This window comes from Rhinatrema bivittatum, chromosome 4 (assembly GCF_901001135.1).
Source record: "Rhinatrema bivittatum chromosome 4, aRhiBiv1.1, whole genome shotgun sequence".
Lineage (NCBI taxonomy): Eukaryota > Metazoa > Chordata > Amphibia > Gymnophiona > Rhinatrematidae > Rhinatrema > Rhinatrema bivittatum.
This window is the reverse complement of record NC_042618.1, coordinates 98,334,050-98,348,320: the sequence shown is the minus strand read 5'-3', so window position 1 is coordinate 98,348,320 and position 14,271 is coordinate 98,334,050. Positions and strand designations below refer to the sequence as shown.

The 14,271-nt window shown below is 40.2% G+C and overlaps 1 protein-coding gene across 1 annotated transcript in view; it reads right to left on the bottom strand.

Annotated features, from left to right (window-relative positions):
- Positions 1-1,419: 1,419 nt before the first annotated feature.
- FBXO33 (F-box protein 33) overlaps positions 1,420-14,271 on the bottom strand; it is a 77,700-nt gene continuing 64,848 nt past the window's right edge. Inside the window, exon 4 of the mRNA XM_029598486.1 lies at positions 1,420-3,392. Coding sequence (XP_029454346.1) covers positions 3,121-3,392 — 272 coding nt within the window. The 3' untranslated portion in view covers positions 1,420-3,120. The remainder of the gene's footprint in view (positions 3,393-14,271) is intronic.

The following is a 14,271-nucleotide window of genomic DNA, read 5'->3' as shown; positions in this document are numbered from 1 at the left end:
CGATATAGTTTATAGAGAGGTTTCCTAAGGGTCTATGCCCTTTCTTTTAATTACTTAAAGGAAAAACAATATTTGTTTTTACTTCTGCTCCATTTGAAAATTTATAGCTGTTCTGGACCAGATAACCCGAGCAATTTTTGACTGACACACACACACACAGGAGGGGTAGCATAGCATCAAAGCCTTGCAGACCAATCAGTCTTTTAACTGGTTGCCAAGCAACCACACTGCCAATCAGCAGCCAATATTCCCAGCTTTATTTTTCTGACTTCCTGATAGAAATTTCGCTCTGCTCTGTAAATCATTGGTGCAACATTTACACACACACACACACACACATATATGCATCTATCTTTGTTGTGACAGTCGAAAAATGTTATCTTAAGACTCTAGGCCTGGGCTTTTTATTGCTTCACCCAGGCAACAGCTGAACAAACAGCTAACCTAAATGAGCTCCCTAAGCATTATTTAAACAACAATTACCTCTAGAGGATGAGTAGGTTCTTGTGGCCTGGTTTGGCCTCTGTTGGAAACAGGATGCTGGGCTTGATGGACCCTTGGTCTGACCCAGCATGGCAATTTCTTATGTTCTTCGGCATACCCAGCACAACCACCACCTCTCAGGAAAAGGGAAGAAAGTAACCCAAGAGAATAACCAGAGACAGGGCTACACTCCTGAGGTTCATCCTGTTATACTACAGAATCTCTAATGGACATCAAATCTCTGCTTCACCAAGTTAAAGACTGAGGCTCTGGAGTGAAAGAACAAGCGACTCACTGTACCAACCAAGAAACCTGCTGGAGAGACTAGGGAGCTGGTCCTACTTCACCAACTACCCTGGGACTTCCAGGTCATGTTTGTTTACACAGATAAGGAACTTAAAAGCTCTCATTTCTGCAAAGAAACTAAATATATCCTTAAGAATATAATTCAGGTATAAATTTAAGCCAGTTACCTGTAAACACAAATTACAGCCATTTATATTATTTTGTAATTGCAATGCTAAACACTCAATTTTAATTAATTACCATCACAATTTACTGCAATTTATTTTTAAACTATGAGTATGTTATGCATGAAACCCATGAGAGTTTACAACAAAGGATAAATGCAAATCTCATTCCAAGCTTAGCTATCTAAGTATCAGTTAAAAGCAATGAAAACTTCATTATAACAGAAGAGAAATACAAATATAAAATTCAACATCTATGTCTGGTTAATAAAATCATCACTCATCTTTAAAAGATAATGATTTTTGGGACAAGGACATTTTAATTCAAGCAGCACTGGAGACAAACTGTAGTATTTTTATCTTGTGAGATGTGGGGTAAGAAGATTAAGGACAATGACGTTCACAACTGCATTTTATTTTCCACTAAAAATCCTTCTGTTGATACAATAAAATGTTTAACAACAAACACATTTTAATGCTTTATTCATTGATTAAAAGAATATACATTTAACATGAACCATACAACATCAGTCATTTCAAACATTCGGCTGGTTTCCTTATATTTTCTGTCAGGAAGTACTTTGTTATCTGATCACGCTTATAAGATAAAATCTCACCACATCTGGCATATTCACACACTGTGCCAGCGGATCCACTCTACTGATGTACATATAAAAGCCGCATGGTATGTGCTCACTGGAGACAAAACAGCGCACACCTGTCAAAGGTCATCTTTTAATATAAGATGGTAAAACCATTTGTAAAACAATATAAACTTTTTCCATAAATAGAATCATATCTGGACATCTGTTGCATAAATTTTGTTTTCCAAAGCTTACGATAGAGCAGCCAGGTCTCAGCACTGCTGGGCACCCAGGTTGGCCACTTTTTATGTCATTATTGCAGACTGTCCTTTAACATTAAATGCACAACATTCGTACCACTTAAAACTGGGGTCAGGTGGAAGTCTCACAGAGACCACGACTGTACCGCGGTTGCCCTGAAACAGTTAAATCAGCTTTTAAAGCCTTTCAGATATAACAAGATTTTAAAACAAACTTCATGGAATGTTCTTCATGCATCATAGCAGCTCATACCTGTGATAGAACAAGCTTTTGATTCCTCTTCCTATTCTGTACATTCACTCTTCACAGTGAAACAGGTGCATGTTTGTGTAAGTTCTGAGGTTGTGACTGAGCCACAGCACAGCTGTGTACCACAGGTCGAAATTCGACCTTATATATTACAATCTAGCAGTTTCTGGCTGGCCAGATGTTGGCCTGCCCCTGCCAGCATGTGGGCACTTCTTCATTTTTAATCTATTCTTTGGCAGCTGACACAGGCGCTGACAGAGAAAATCCAGTGACTTAGTTACTAGGGATTTCACGACTAATGTCTGCTAGTGGTAGATTTCAGGGGATATATCTTAAGTTCATTTTTTACCCCAATAGGAGTATTTCTCTCTCTAATTTGAGCCCCAAGCCAATTTGTATGGAAAACTGAAAAGGGTAAGATCCAAATTCTAGGAATTTTTTTTTTTAATTAGGCAGATACTGTAAACACTGCCCAGTGACACAGGTTACTAGTTTATACTAGAAAGAAACAAAAGTAGGGGGCTATGGAAATTCATGTTTCAAAAATGTATACATATATGAAATGAAAATTAAAGTTTAAGGTTTATCCTTACAAAGAAGTGACTGAGTTGTCCTTGTTTTACCAAGTAAACAGCATGCTACTAGATTGCATGACAACAGTGCATTGTATACAAACCCACTGGGCTACCAATATTTAAAAATAATAATTTGGCTCCTGAGCACAGCACTTGGACACATAATAGTAAAACACTGCAAATGCAACGTTACTCGGCAAAAAAGCAAAATTAGCTTGCAACCTCAGACAACCTCCAGTTGCACCTCCTTAAGGTGTGGTGGATTAGTCCATTAACCGTGAAAGCCCTAAACAGTGCCACTGTCAACTTCTAAACCAATACCCGACTACACTCTTTGATCAAGAAGTAGAATATACATATATAATTCTATAGCTAATACTGATTAATTACAGCACAAATGGATTAATTCACACTACTGAAAAAACATAATAGGACCCTACTTGCATATGTAACCACAGGAAAAGGTAAATTAAAAAAAAAAAAAGAAGAAAAGAAAAGTTAAATGCCTTCACTGAAGCTTTGCATCTCCCTGTAAAAGTGCCGAGCTGGTTCAGTAAAGACACTGAGGAGTTCAATGTCCATGACTGCATGCCAAGGTCGTCCCAATCCCAGAGATACCTGCTCAATAAGGTTATGCACTGGATCGACATCCTGATCGGCCAGCTCACCTTGATCGAAGTCAATGCTTTCTTCTGTCACTTCTAGTACTTTCAAATCGGAGCCACGGAGACGGGCAATAGCAATAAGATTATGAGCCCACACTGTGTAACCTAGAATAGAAACAAAAACAGAAGTTGTGCAAGGCCTTTTGGAAATGTCTACATCTCTCCCATTTCCCAGCAGCACTTTCTTTATATCAGGAAGGAAACAGCCTTGGATTTAAAGCAGAATTCACATTAAAATAAAACAGTCTGGCAGACAAAAATGGATTGTTGAAGAGGCCTTCCTAACACAAGGTCTGCAGTTACATGGACACCCTCCCTTTCCTTTATTATGGCTCCAATTCTAGAGCCAGAACGGAAGATGACAATATCTGGAATAGCTTACCAGCAGAAATGGTGGAGGCCAAAACCACCAGAATTTAAAGATAAAGTGCTGAGAAAAACGTTGAGAGCCTTCTAGGCTAGTCAGGGTTTTATTTATACTTTACATTTTTATGCTATGTAATACAGCACTAGGTGGCCCTAAAATTTTTAGCACAATTTATTATATTCAAAACATGATGATATCCTAATCTAATAAGAAAGAAAGACAACCCCACTGAATAAATAATTCAGACAAAAGGTTTCAACAATAAACATCCTTCATTCCATAACTGGTGGCATCTCTGAGCAGCAGTAACATCAAATAAATGTTTACAGTAACTATTAGTTTTGAGGAATTTTGATCCATTCTTTCACACAGAACTGTTTCAGCTCTGCAACATTTGAGGGCTTTCTTGCATGAACAGTTTGCTTTAGGTCTTGCCACATTTCAATAGGCATTAGGTCAGGACTTTGACTTGGCCAATTCAAAACAGTTTTTTCTGGTGGTTGATGCATGTATCTTCACATCGACCACCACAGCAAGAGGAGCCTAGGTGGTAGTTTTCAATTCTTTGTGACCTTGTAGATGATTTTACAGTTTGCTCTTGTAGTGATCTTGGCAGAACAACCGTTCCTAGGTAAAATCATTGTAGTCTTCAGCTTTTTCTATTTGTAGATTGTCTTGACAGTGGATGGATGGAGCCCCAAATATTTAGAGATGGACTGGTATCCCTGTTCAAACAGATTATCATCAACTATGGGTTTGTTTGTTTTTTTTTATAGGTGTCTGAAATTTTTTTGTTCATGGCATGATGAATTAACACTAACTTTTATAGTGAAGAGCAAAAGCAAAAAACTTTTAGACCTTTATATAGAACAGGATACTCAAACTAATGTCATGCAGATTGACTCTGCATGGTGGTTTACCTGTTACCTAATTATTTAAGCACTGTATTCTAATTAGCTAATTAAATGTGCTAAGGAAACAGGGGGGGGGGGGGGTGTCACCTATTTCACACACATCAGGGTTCTGAATTAGTGTCCCTACTTTGTACATTACTGTGTCTCAAAAATTGTTTAATGTATACCCATTTTATTTGGTTTCAATTAAACCAGGATACTATGGTAAGAACTTGTAATTCTTATTATATTTGAGGTTAAACTTTTTTGGAGCACTGTATAAAAGGCAGTGATAGGAACAGGGTTGAAAGGAAGAGTAAGAGATCTGCTTGGGGGCGTGGGGAGAAGCAAGGAAGCTACGCATGGGAATTTATATGTTTATCTACCCAATGTGCTAGAGAACCAGGAAGGAAGACAATCAGGCAGACTGTATGGGCTAATCCGCCTTCCTCTTTTAGGGGCAGATGCAATACAGTGCGCTCAGCTGAGCGCACTGTATAACCCACATTCCAATGCGGATTAAATAGGAGCTAATCCACCCCCTAATGCAATAGGGGGATTAGCGCCTGTTTAACCCACTCCGCATGCAAAAAAATAAATGCGCGTCTGACACACATTTATCGCTCAGCTAAAAGAAGTACAGAAAAGCAGAAAAAAATGCTTTTCTGTACTTCTTTTAAGTAAAAAAACAAAATAAATAAATAAAAATAATTTGGCAGACCGACGCCAGTAAACATCGGCCCCTTACTGTGTAATTCATATTACCAAATTTGGAACACAGCACCAGCTAGAATGCTGCAAAAGTACTGTCCATTAAGTGATTATGTCTGTGGTCCCTTTTGAAACAAATGGGTCCATATTCAAAAACCTGCAGAGCAGATATGTTATCCAGATAACTTTATCCAGATAAGTGTTCTGCTGAATATCCAGTTAAAATTACCTGGATAAAGTTATCCAGATAACTTTAGGACAGCTACACAAAGTTACCCAGTCAAAGGGGATTTTTTTTTTTTTAAAGGAGGAAGACTTATGCGGAGTATAAATCTTTTGAATATTGACCTCACTGTTTCTAAAATATTTATTTATTTTAATTATTTATTTATTTAGAGTTTTTATATACCGGCAATCATGAAAACATATCTTGCTGGTTTACATCGAACAGGAGTGCATTATAAACAAAAACTAGAACTGTGGTTCTAGTTTTTGTTTAAATAGCATTATTTTTCCATATAGTAAGTACTTTCCTGCTTTTTGCACACTGTTTATTGAAACAGAGAGGAAAAAAAAGAAAGCATCAATCAGGAAGGAAAAATCTCAGGTCAAGGAAAGGAGCTCTTATCGCTGCCCCAAGGTTGAAAGTGCTGCTGGGCCAAGAGGAAGAGATGGAAAGAGATGAATTGAAGCAGCTACATCCACAGCCTGCCAAGTGGAGGAGCTATCATTATCACTACAGCCCAGGGAGGCCTCCTGCCGCTGGCTGCTAAGCAGAGAAGAGCAAGGCAGGCTGGTGAAGGAAGGTGAAAAATAGGGGGATGAGTGAGGGGTTGATAAAAGGGAAGAGACTAGCTGGAGGAAGACAATGGGCTTGAGGAGGGGCAGGCTTGCTGAAGGAACAGAGGATTTTTGTCAGGGGGGGAGGGAAGAGACATTGGCAGGAGGAAAGAAGAACTTGGTGGGGGTGAGAGGTGGGATAGAGAGGCGGGCTGGAGAAAAGGAGGGTTAGGAAGAGTGAAGTCAAGGTTAAGGTGGCCGGAGAGAGGTCTCGGCAGAAAAAGGGAAAATGGCTGGTAGACTGGGAGAGAACAGACTGAGGCACGGGAAGGAAGCATGATCAAAGAAAAAGTAAGATTAAAAAAATAAAGCAAAATAAGAACAAAGGAAAATAAGGAAACAAAAGTCTCTGGCTTCTAAATAATTTTGGCTGGCACCCAAGTTTTCTGAAGATTTTACCTTGTGTTGGCAACTGCAGGATAAATAACTCAAAACAGGACAAACGTTGCAATGGGACCCAGAAACTGTACAGTGATCTCTTGTGGCACTAAATTCCCTAGCAGAATAAATATAAATTTAGGAAAAGGGAGGGCGTGTACAGGAAAACAGAGGGGTATTTATTCTATTTAAATTTATGTAGCGATTTGAACGTAGAGTGAAGAATGCAAGACTAATTTTATGGTGCACTATGTTTGGCATTAATCTCTAACAAAACCATTAGCAACAGCAAACTTTACTCCGGTAATTCAACTGAACTCTTTCTAATCCTCACTGCTTACAAGTTTCATGCTCTATTGATAATCTCCACTATAATAGATTTTGTGATCACCCTTTTCCCTTCACTATACTGATACCAAAGAATAAAGGCAAATCCCAATCCTGGTTTATCTAACTCTGACAATATTAAGGCACAGATACACAAGATCTAAGCTTTTGAATTAAGATCTATCCAAAAGCAATGCAATTTTAGGTTAAAATAAATGAGAAGTACAAAATATAAAACCTGCCATCAAGATATGATTAATGAGCAATGATTTTGTCTTTAAAAGTCAATGATTTTTGTGACAAGGAAATTTAAATCAATGACCAGAGATATCAGTTTTTCTTCACATTAAGAAACAGCTGCGTACAGAATTCACACTGCAAGCTCCATTTTGAAGGTGGGGCGAATATGACATCTCTAGAGTGTATTTAAATATTATATTCTTCATATAATATATTTCTGTCCATTTCAGCCGTCATTTTGCATTTGAGGAAAAAATTGTTTCCCACTCTTGCTCCTGGAGCTTTGCCTCACAGGACTAGTTTTCAGGATATTCACAATGACCAGCAAGTGAGATATTTACGCACATCAATGTCTGCAAATATATTCTATATCTATTCAGTTTGGACATTAAGAACACCTGACTTGAGGATAGGCTGCAGCACCAAGCTGGAAAACACAGAAGCAAAGCAATGAAGCTGGTATTTTGTTCAGCGCGAATGACATTAAGAACCAGACAGACTGGTCTAAAATAATAAATGGTAACATCTCCACTGTGGTTCCACAACTTGGTGTTTCCCAACCTTTTCAAATCCAAGGCATACTTTCATTAACAAAAATGTTGTGCGGCAGGTAGTGGACTCGTATGACCCAAAGAAGATTGTGCATGCACTAAGAGCCCCACCATTCTCTTACACACTTTTAAACAAAGGGAGAGAGGAAGAGAAGAAACCCACACAAACCCATCATGATGGATCAGCTCCATCTATAAACAAATGTAGGAGAAGCCGGTATGGTGTGTGCAAGCCAGTTTAGTTAGTTACCTTGGCTGCTGTGCATGGCTGCCAGAGCTCCTCCACTGCTGCTCCCAATGCTCAGTGCGACCCATTCTCTTCTCCATCTTACTCAGCCTGGGAAAACTCAGCATGGGGAAGGTGAGGAGATTTTTTTGTGCAATGTTTGTGCTGCACAAAACAGGGCCCAGCAATGCGAGTGTGCTGCTCATTAATTATGACACTTCAGGGCCCATGTTTTCAGAAAGGAGCTCTTAAACATTGAGAGCCACCACTGGGGTGTCTCTTGTTGCTGTAAGCCTCTGAGAGCAGAGCCCAGGTGCTGTCCTGGATCTCAGCATCAGGCAATGTTGACTTTTCTGTGGCACACCTCACCAGGTCTGAAGGCACACTGGTTGGGAAAGTGCTACATAATTCTTTATTACATTTTATTTGAATATGTGGAAGCTTAGGTCTAATTTTACACGTGTAACAAATATTTAAATGAAGAACTACCTAGATTGTAATCAATGATTTTTATACAATGTGCATCTTCCCCATAACAAAACTCTCCCAAAATCCAATTTTTGATTAACTACATTACAGATTTATTAATAAAGAAAAAAAATACATTAAATAGTAGAAAAGTTATTGCATGAAGCCATTAGCCATGCTACAGAACTTGTGCAATCCGGGATTCCTAGTTTGAGTGTCATCACTGACCTACGTTCATTAAGACTTTGCACAGGATACCTTTTGCTCAACCAATCAGCGCTCAACCTTTGACTCTCAGCGAGACACTAATCTTTTTAGTCCTGGGGGAATTCTGCACTACTGTGGAGGATAGAATTTGTGGAGAATTCCCTCCCTGTGCAGAATCACCAAATTCTGTGCAGCAAATGTCAGAGGAGACCCCAGCATGCGTCAAATATTAAGGCCCCCGGCACGCCTTGGGACCCGCTCTACTTGCGGTGAAGATGAAGGTACCGGTGAGAGTGAATGAGTGTAGAGGTGTGTGTGTGTGTGTGTGTGTGTGTGTGTGTGTGAGAGAGAGAGCAAGAGCAGGGGGGAGGGAGAGAGAAACACCAGGGGGAGGGTGTGAGAGTGCAGGGGAGGTGAGAGAGCAGGTGTGTATGTGTATGGGGGGGGGGGGGGTGTTTGAGTATGGGTGCCAGAGAGAGGGAGCCTATATGAGGAGATTGTGAAGGAGTGTGTATGTGTGTGAGAGATTGGGAGCTGGTGTGTATGAAAAAGGGATCGTGTGTATGTATGAGAAAGAGCCTATTGAAGAGATGCGTGAGATGGAGCCATAGGTAGCCTGTGTGAGGGTGTATGCATGAGAGAGTGTGTGAGGGTGTATGCAAGAAGGTCCTATATGAGGGGATGTGTGTGTGTGCGCGAGAGAGTGAGGGATCCTGTATGAGGGTGTGTGTATGTGTATTAGAGAGAGGGAACATGTATGAGAGGAACAGAGGAAGCCTGTGTGATGGGCAGTACTGAGAACGGGGTCAAACTTTGGGAGTGGTGATAGACTGGAAGGGGTTGAGCCTAGAGGTGGAGAGAAGAGATACTGGCAGGTGGAGGAGTTGGAGCCTGAGGGCCAGGGGAGTAGGGAGAGCAAGTGGAAAGGACACTTTTCCTGTTTTGTTCTTCCTGTTTAAACTATTGTTTTTGTTACAGTTCCCCAGTTCGATGTAAACCGATCTGATATGGTCTTTAACCATGAAGGTCGGTATAGAAAAGTGTTAAATAAATAAACAAACTCTTTAAAGTGAATTTCTAGGGAAATTCAGCTCAAAATATTTAAAATTCTGCATCTTTAAGTAATAACTTTTGTCTGTATTAATTTAAAATGTAATTACTTAAAGACTCATGTAAATTGTGTTATTTTGCAGAATTTTAAGTTTTTTGTGAGCAGGAGTATCTTTTGCCATAATGTCAAGACACTGAAATGTTATCTTCTAGGTTTGATGGCATTGCCAAGTGGGAGATTTAGGTTCGATTCTCAAGCCCAGCTAGGGCTGGAGATGCTGTGGAAGCAGTGATCACAACTCCAGTCTCCCTGAGGTACTACCAGTGAAATTGCTGGGCTAGACAAGTGTAGGTCTGAACACTGGGTAGAAATGAGAGAAGACTCATGATAATGCAGCTTCAAGAGCAGCTGAGCTGGAAGCCCAAAGGTGCAAGAAGAACTGTACCTTTATTTCTACTTATTGCGTTTTATCTCATACATTGGGCTTACATAATAAATTCTATCCGCGAGAGTAAAGCTAAAGGAAATCTAGATATTCAAGAAACCTAAACAGGAATATACTTGGAGCCAATATTTGGGGCTTGCTCTAAACAGGATTATACAACATTCAGCTTCTGCTACTGAACTGCAAAAGTATGAGACAATACCCAGTGAAACACAGTTCAGAACTTACAGCAGTTAAAATACTGGGCCATTTTAAATAGCCTATATCTCTAGTAAAATAATTGCTTTAGTGTGTTCTGAAAATGGCTTTATCTAGCAGTCACAATGCTAGGCCAACCAACTGTTCAAGCTTACCAGAGGACTAATGTATTATAATCCTGCCTGTCAGAGAGAGGGAGGATTGAATCAGCTTGAGATGGGGATGTGAAAGAATCAGCTAGGGGGTTAGAGAGAAGATCGGCAATATTTTGCAGATCTCGGCTACTTATGTAACAAAAATTGAACTTAAAAGAAGGTCAGCGTCTAAACAATGCCGATTTGTGATCTGCAGCATTTTAGATATCTAAGTAAATCTCCTAGAACAATGGATTCTTCTCAAAGTTTGTAGGGAGTCCTCCCCCCCCCCCCAATTATTTCTGCTTTTGTGAGCCTGGGTCAACCAGAAGACTCTGGGTGGGGGAGACCCGTGAAAACTAATATAGTTGGCAAGTTTAGGTAAAAAATGCTTCATTTGCTGCAAAAAACAAAACCACAGGATGGCATGTTGGATGTGTGAGCTCTGTAAGAAGCCGATGTTCCCTTAAAGGTTTGGGTTCTTCTTATTGGTTGCTGAAAGAGAAGGAGTAAGTATATAAAGGGAGAAAGTTTTGGCAGGATTTTGCCCTTTTCTTCCTTGCACTTGCCTGAATGGAGTGAGGATTAGGGAACTCCAGCTAAGTGATCGACTGGAGTACTCAGCCTGCGGTTAGGAGACCCAGCGAGCCTACAGGGACCCTTCTCAAGGGGAGAGGTCTGAGGTCAAGAAGAAGTGCAGACGAATCCGCCTTCTTCATGAGGTTTGGACCGGAGTGGAGAAGCATGGGACGGTGGCTGCGGAATGGTGTTTTTCTGCCCCCCCCCCCCCCCGGCAGAACTACCACACAAGCAAGGAGGAGAAGTGCAGGATTGGGGGCGAGTTCACAAAACTGGTAGTGCCCCAGGTTTCCTTTGATATGCAGAGGTCCAGGGAACTAGCACAGAGAGAATGGAGCGGTTTCCTCCTCCCACCGAGAAGCTTATTGGGGTGGAAAAAAAATGGAGAGATGAGACGCCCATGTGTGGAGAGGTTTTTCCTCCTCCTATTAAAAGATAAGATGCAGAGCAGGAGCAGAAGTGGGGTGATTTCATGTGAAAGGTATGCCCCGGAACATTCTTGATGTGTACTGTTCAGAGAAGCATGCACTGAGATAATGGTGATAGGAGGACTGGCGAAAAGGTCCAAGACACAGGAGGTGTGAGTAATGTTAAGGGAAAGGCGATTGTGTATTTGGTGCCCATTGGATGAGAGTTTTGATATGGGTAGATATGACCATTACAGCCCTCCCCCTTAGGGCTGAAAGAGAGAGAGAGAAAAGACGGTGGGGAAGATAGCAGGTTGATCAGCAGTAGTGGTAATATTCACAGTTATGGAAGCTCTTGATTTTCTGACTTGTTCAGTAATATTGTAACACCTTCTCAGTGTAAATATAAAGAGAAAGGAGGAAAAAAAAAAAAAAAGACAAAAACTTCAAAATGAAAGGAGCATTAAATCTATAGTGAGTCTTATAAAGATGTCAGCAAGCCAGACGGTGTGGATAAAAATGTCCACCACCCAGAGCAATCTATCATTCACCTTAGAGTCAGAGATCCCTGTAATGACACTAAGCAGTCTAGATGGATCTTTGAGAAACAACTTGCTGAACTGTGTGTCCAATCCTACTTTTTATAGGGTTTTTTAAATGATAAATGCCACTATGTCTTGCTAATTCCAACACCAAACAGTGAATACAAATGATAGAAACCCCAACATTAGCTGACGTTTCATGTAAACTGCTTCAGGGGGAAATTCAAAAGTCTACTTATCTGTGATGTACAGTGTATACTCTCTGAAGTTTACTTTGAGACCACGTGGTCCGCAAGAAAGTATATACACACACCACAGACAGAATTTCCCTCAAAGCAGTTTACATGAAATGTCAGCAGATGTTAGGGTTTCTTTCATTTGTATTCATTGTTTGGTGTTGGAATTAGCAAGACGTAGTGGCATTTATCATTTAAAAAAACCTTATAAAAAGTAGGATTAAGAACATGCCATACTGGGTCAGACCAAGGGTCCATCAAGCCCAGCATCCTGTTTCCAACAGTGGCCAATCCAGGCTACAAGCATCTGGCAAGAGCCCAAAAACTAAGTCTATTCCATGTTACCGTTGCTAGTAATAGCAGTGGCTAATTTCTAAGTCAACTTAATTAATAGCAGGTAATGGACTTCTCCTCCAAGAACTTATCCAATCCTTTTTTAAACCCAGCTATACTAACTGCACTAACCACATCCTCTGGCAACAAATTCCAGAGTTTAATTGTGCGTTGAGTGAAGAAGAATTTTCTCTGATTTGTTTTAAATGTGCCACATGCTAACTTCATGGAGTGCCCCCTAGTCTATTATCTGAAAGAGTAAATAACCGATTCACATTTACCTGTTCTAGACCTCTCATGATTTTAAACATCTCTATCATATCCCTCCTCAGCCATCTCTTCTCCAAGCTGAAAAGTTCTAACCTCTTTAGTCTTTCCTCATAGGGGAGCTGTTCCATTCCCCTTATTTTGGTTGTCCTTCTCTGTACCTTCTCCATCGCATATCTTTTTTGAGATCCAGCGACCAGAATTGTACACAGTATTCAAGGTGCGGTCTCACTATGGAGTGATACAGAGGCATTATGACATTTTCCGTTTTATTCACCATTCCCTTTCTAATAATTCCCAACATTCTGTTTGCTTTTTTGACTGCCGCAGCACACTGAACCGATGATTTCAATGTGTTATCCACTATGACGCCTAGATCTCTTTCCTGGGTGGAACCCAGGAAAGAGATCTAGGCGTCCTAACACTGTGTAACTATAGCATGAGTTATTTTTCCCTATATGCATCACCGTGCACTTATCCACATTGAATTTCATCTGCCATTTTGATGCCTAATTTTCCAGTCTCACAAGGTCTTCCTGCAATTTATCACAATCTGCTTGTGATTTAACTACTCTGAACAATTTTGTATCATCTGCAAACAAATTTGATTACCTCACTTGTCGTATTTCTTTCCAGATCATTTATAAATATATTGAAAAGTAAGGGTCCCAATACAGATCCCTGAGGCACTCCACTGCCCACTCCCTTCCACTGAGAAAATTGTCCATTTAATCCTACTCTCTGTTTCTTCTCTTTTAGCCAGTTTGCAATCCACGAAAGGACATCGCCACCTATCCCATGACTTTTACTTTTCCTAGAAGCCTCTCATGAGGAACTTTGTCACACGCCTTCTGAAAATCCAAGTACACTACATTTACCGTTTCACCTTTATCCACATGTTTATTAACTCCTTCAAAAAAGTGAAGCAGATTTATGAGGCAAGACTTGCCTTGGGTAAAGCCATGCTGACTTTGTTCCATTAAACCATCTTTCTATATGTTCTGTGATTTTGATATTTAGAACACTTTCCACTATTTTTCCTGGCACTGAAGTCAGGCTAACTGGTCTGTAGTTTCCTGGATCGCCCCTGGAGCCCTTTTTAAATATTGGGGTTACATTAGCCACCCTCCAATCTTCAGGTACAATGGATGATTTTAATGATAGGTTACAAATTTTTACTAATAGGTCTGAAATTTCATTTTTGAGTTCCTTCAAAACCCTGGTGTGTACACCATCCGGTCCAGGTGATTTACTACTCTTCAGTTTGTCAATCAGGCCTACCACATCTTCTAGGTTCACCATGATTTGGTTCAGTCCATCTGAATCATTACCCATGAAAACCTTCTCTGGACACACAGTTCAGCAAGTTGGTTTTCAAAGATCCATCTAGACTGCTTAATGTCATTACAGGGATCTCTGACTCTACAGCTGAATGATAGATTGCTCTGGGTGATGGACATTTTTATCCACACGCCGCCTGGCTTGAATTTTGTTTGTCTTTTTTTCCTTTCTCTTTATATTTACATTGTTAGCAGTTATGAGATAAAGACCACATTTTTGGTTCTCCTTCTCATCCATGTAGAT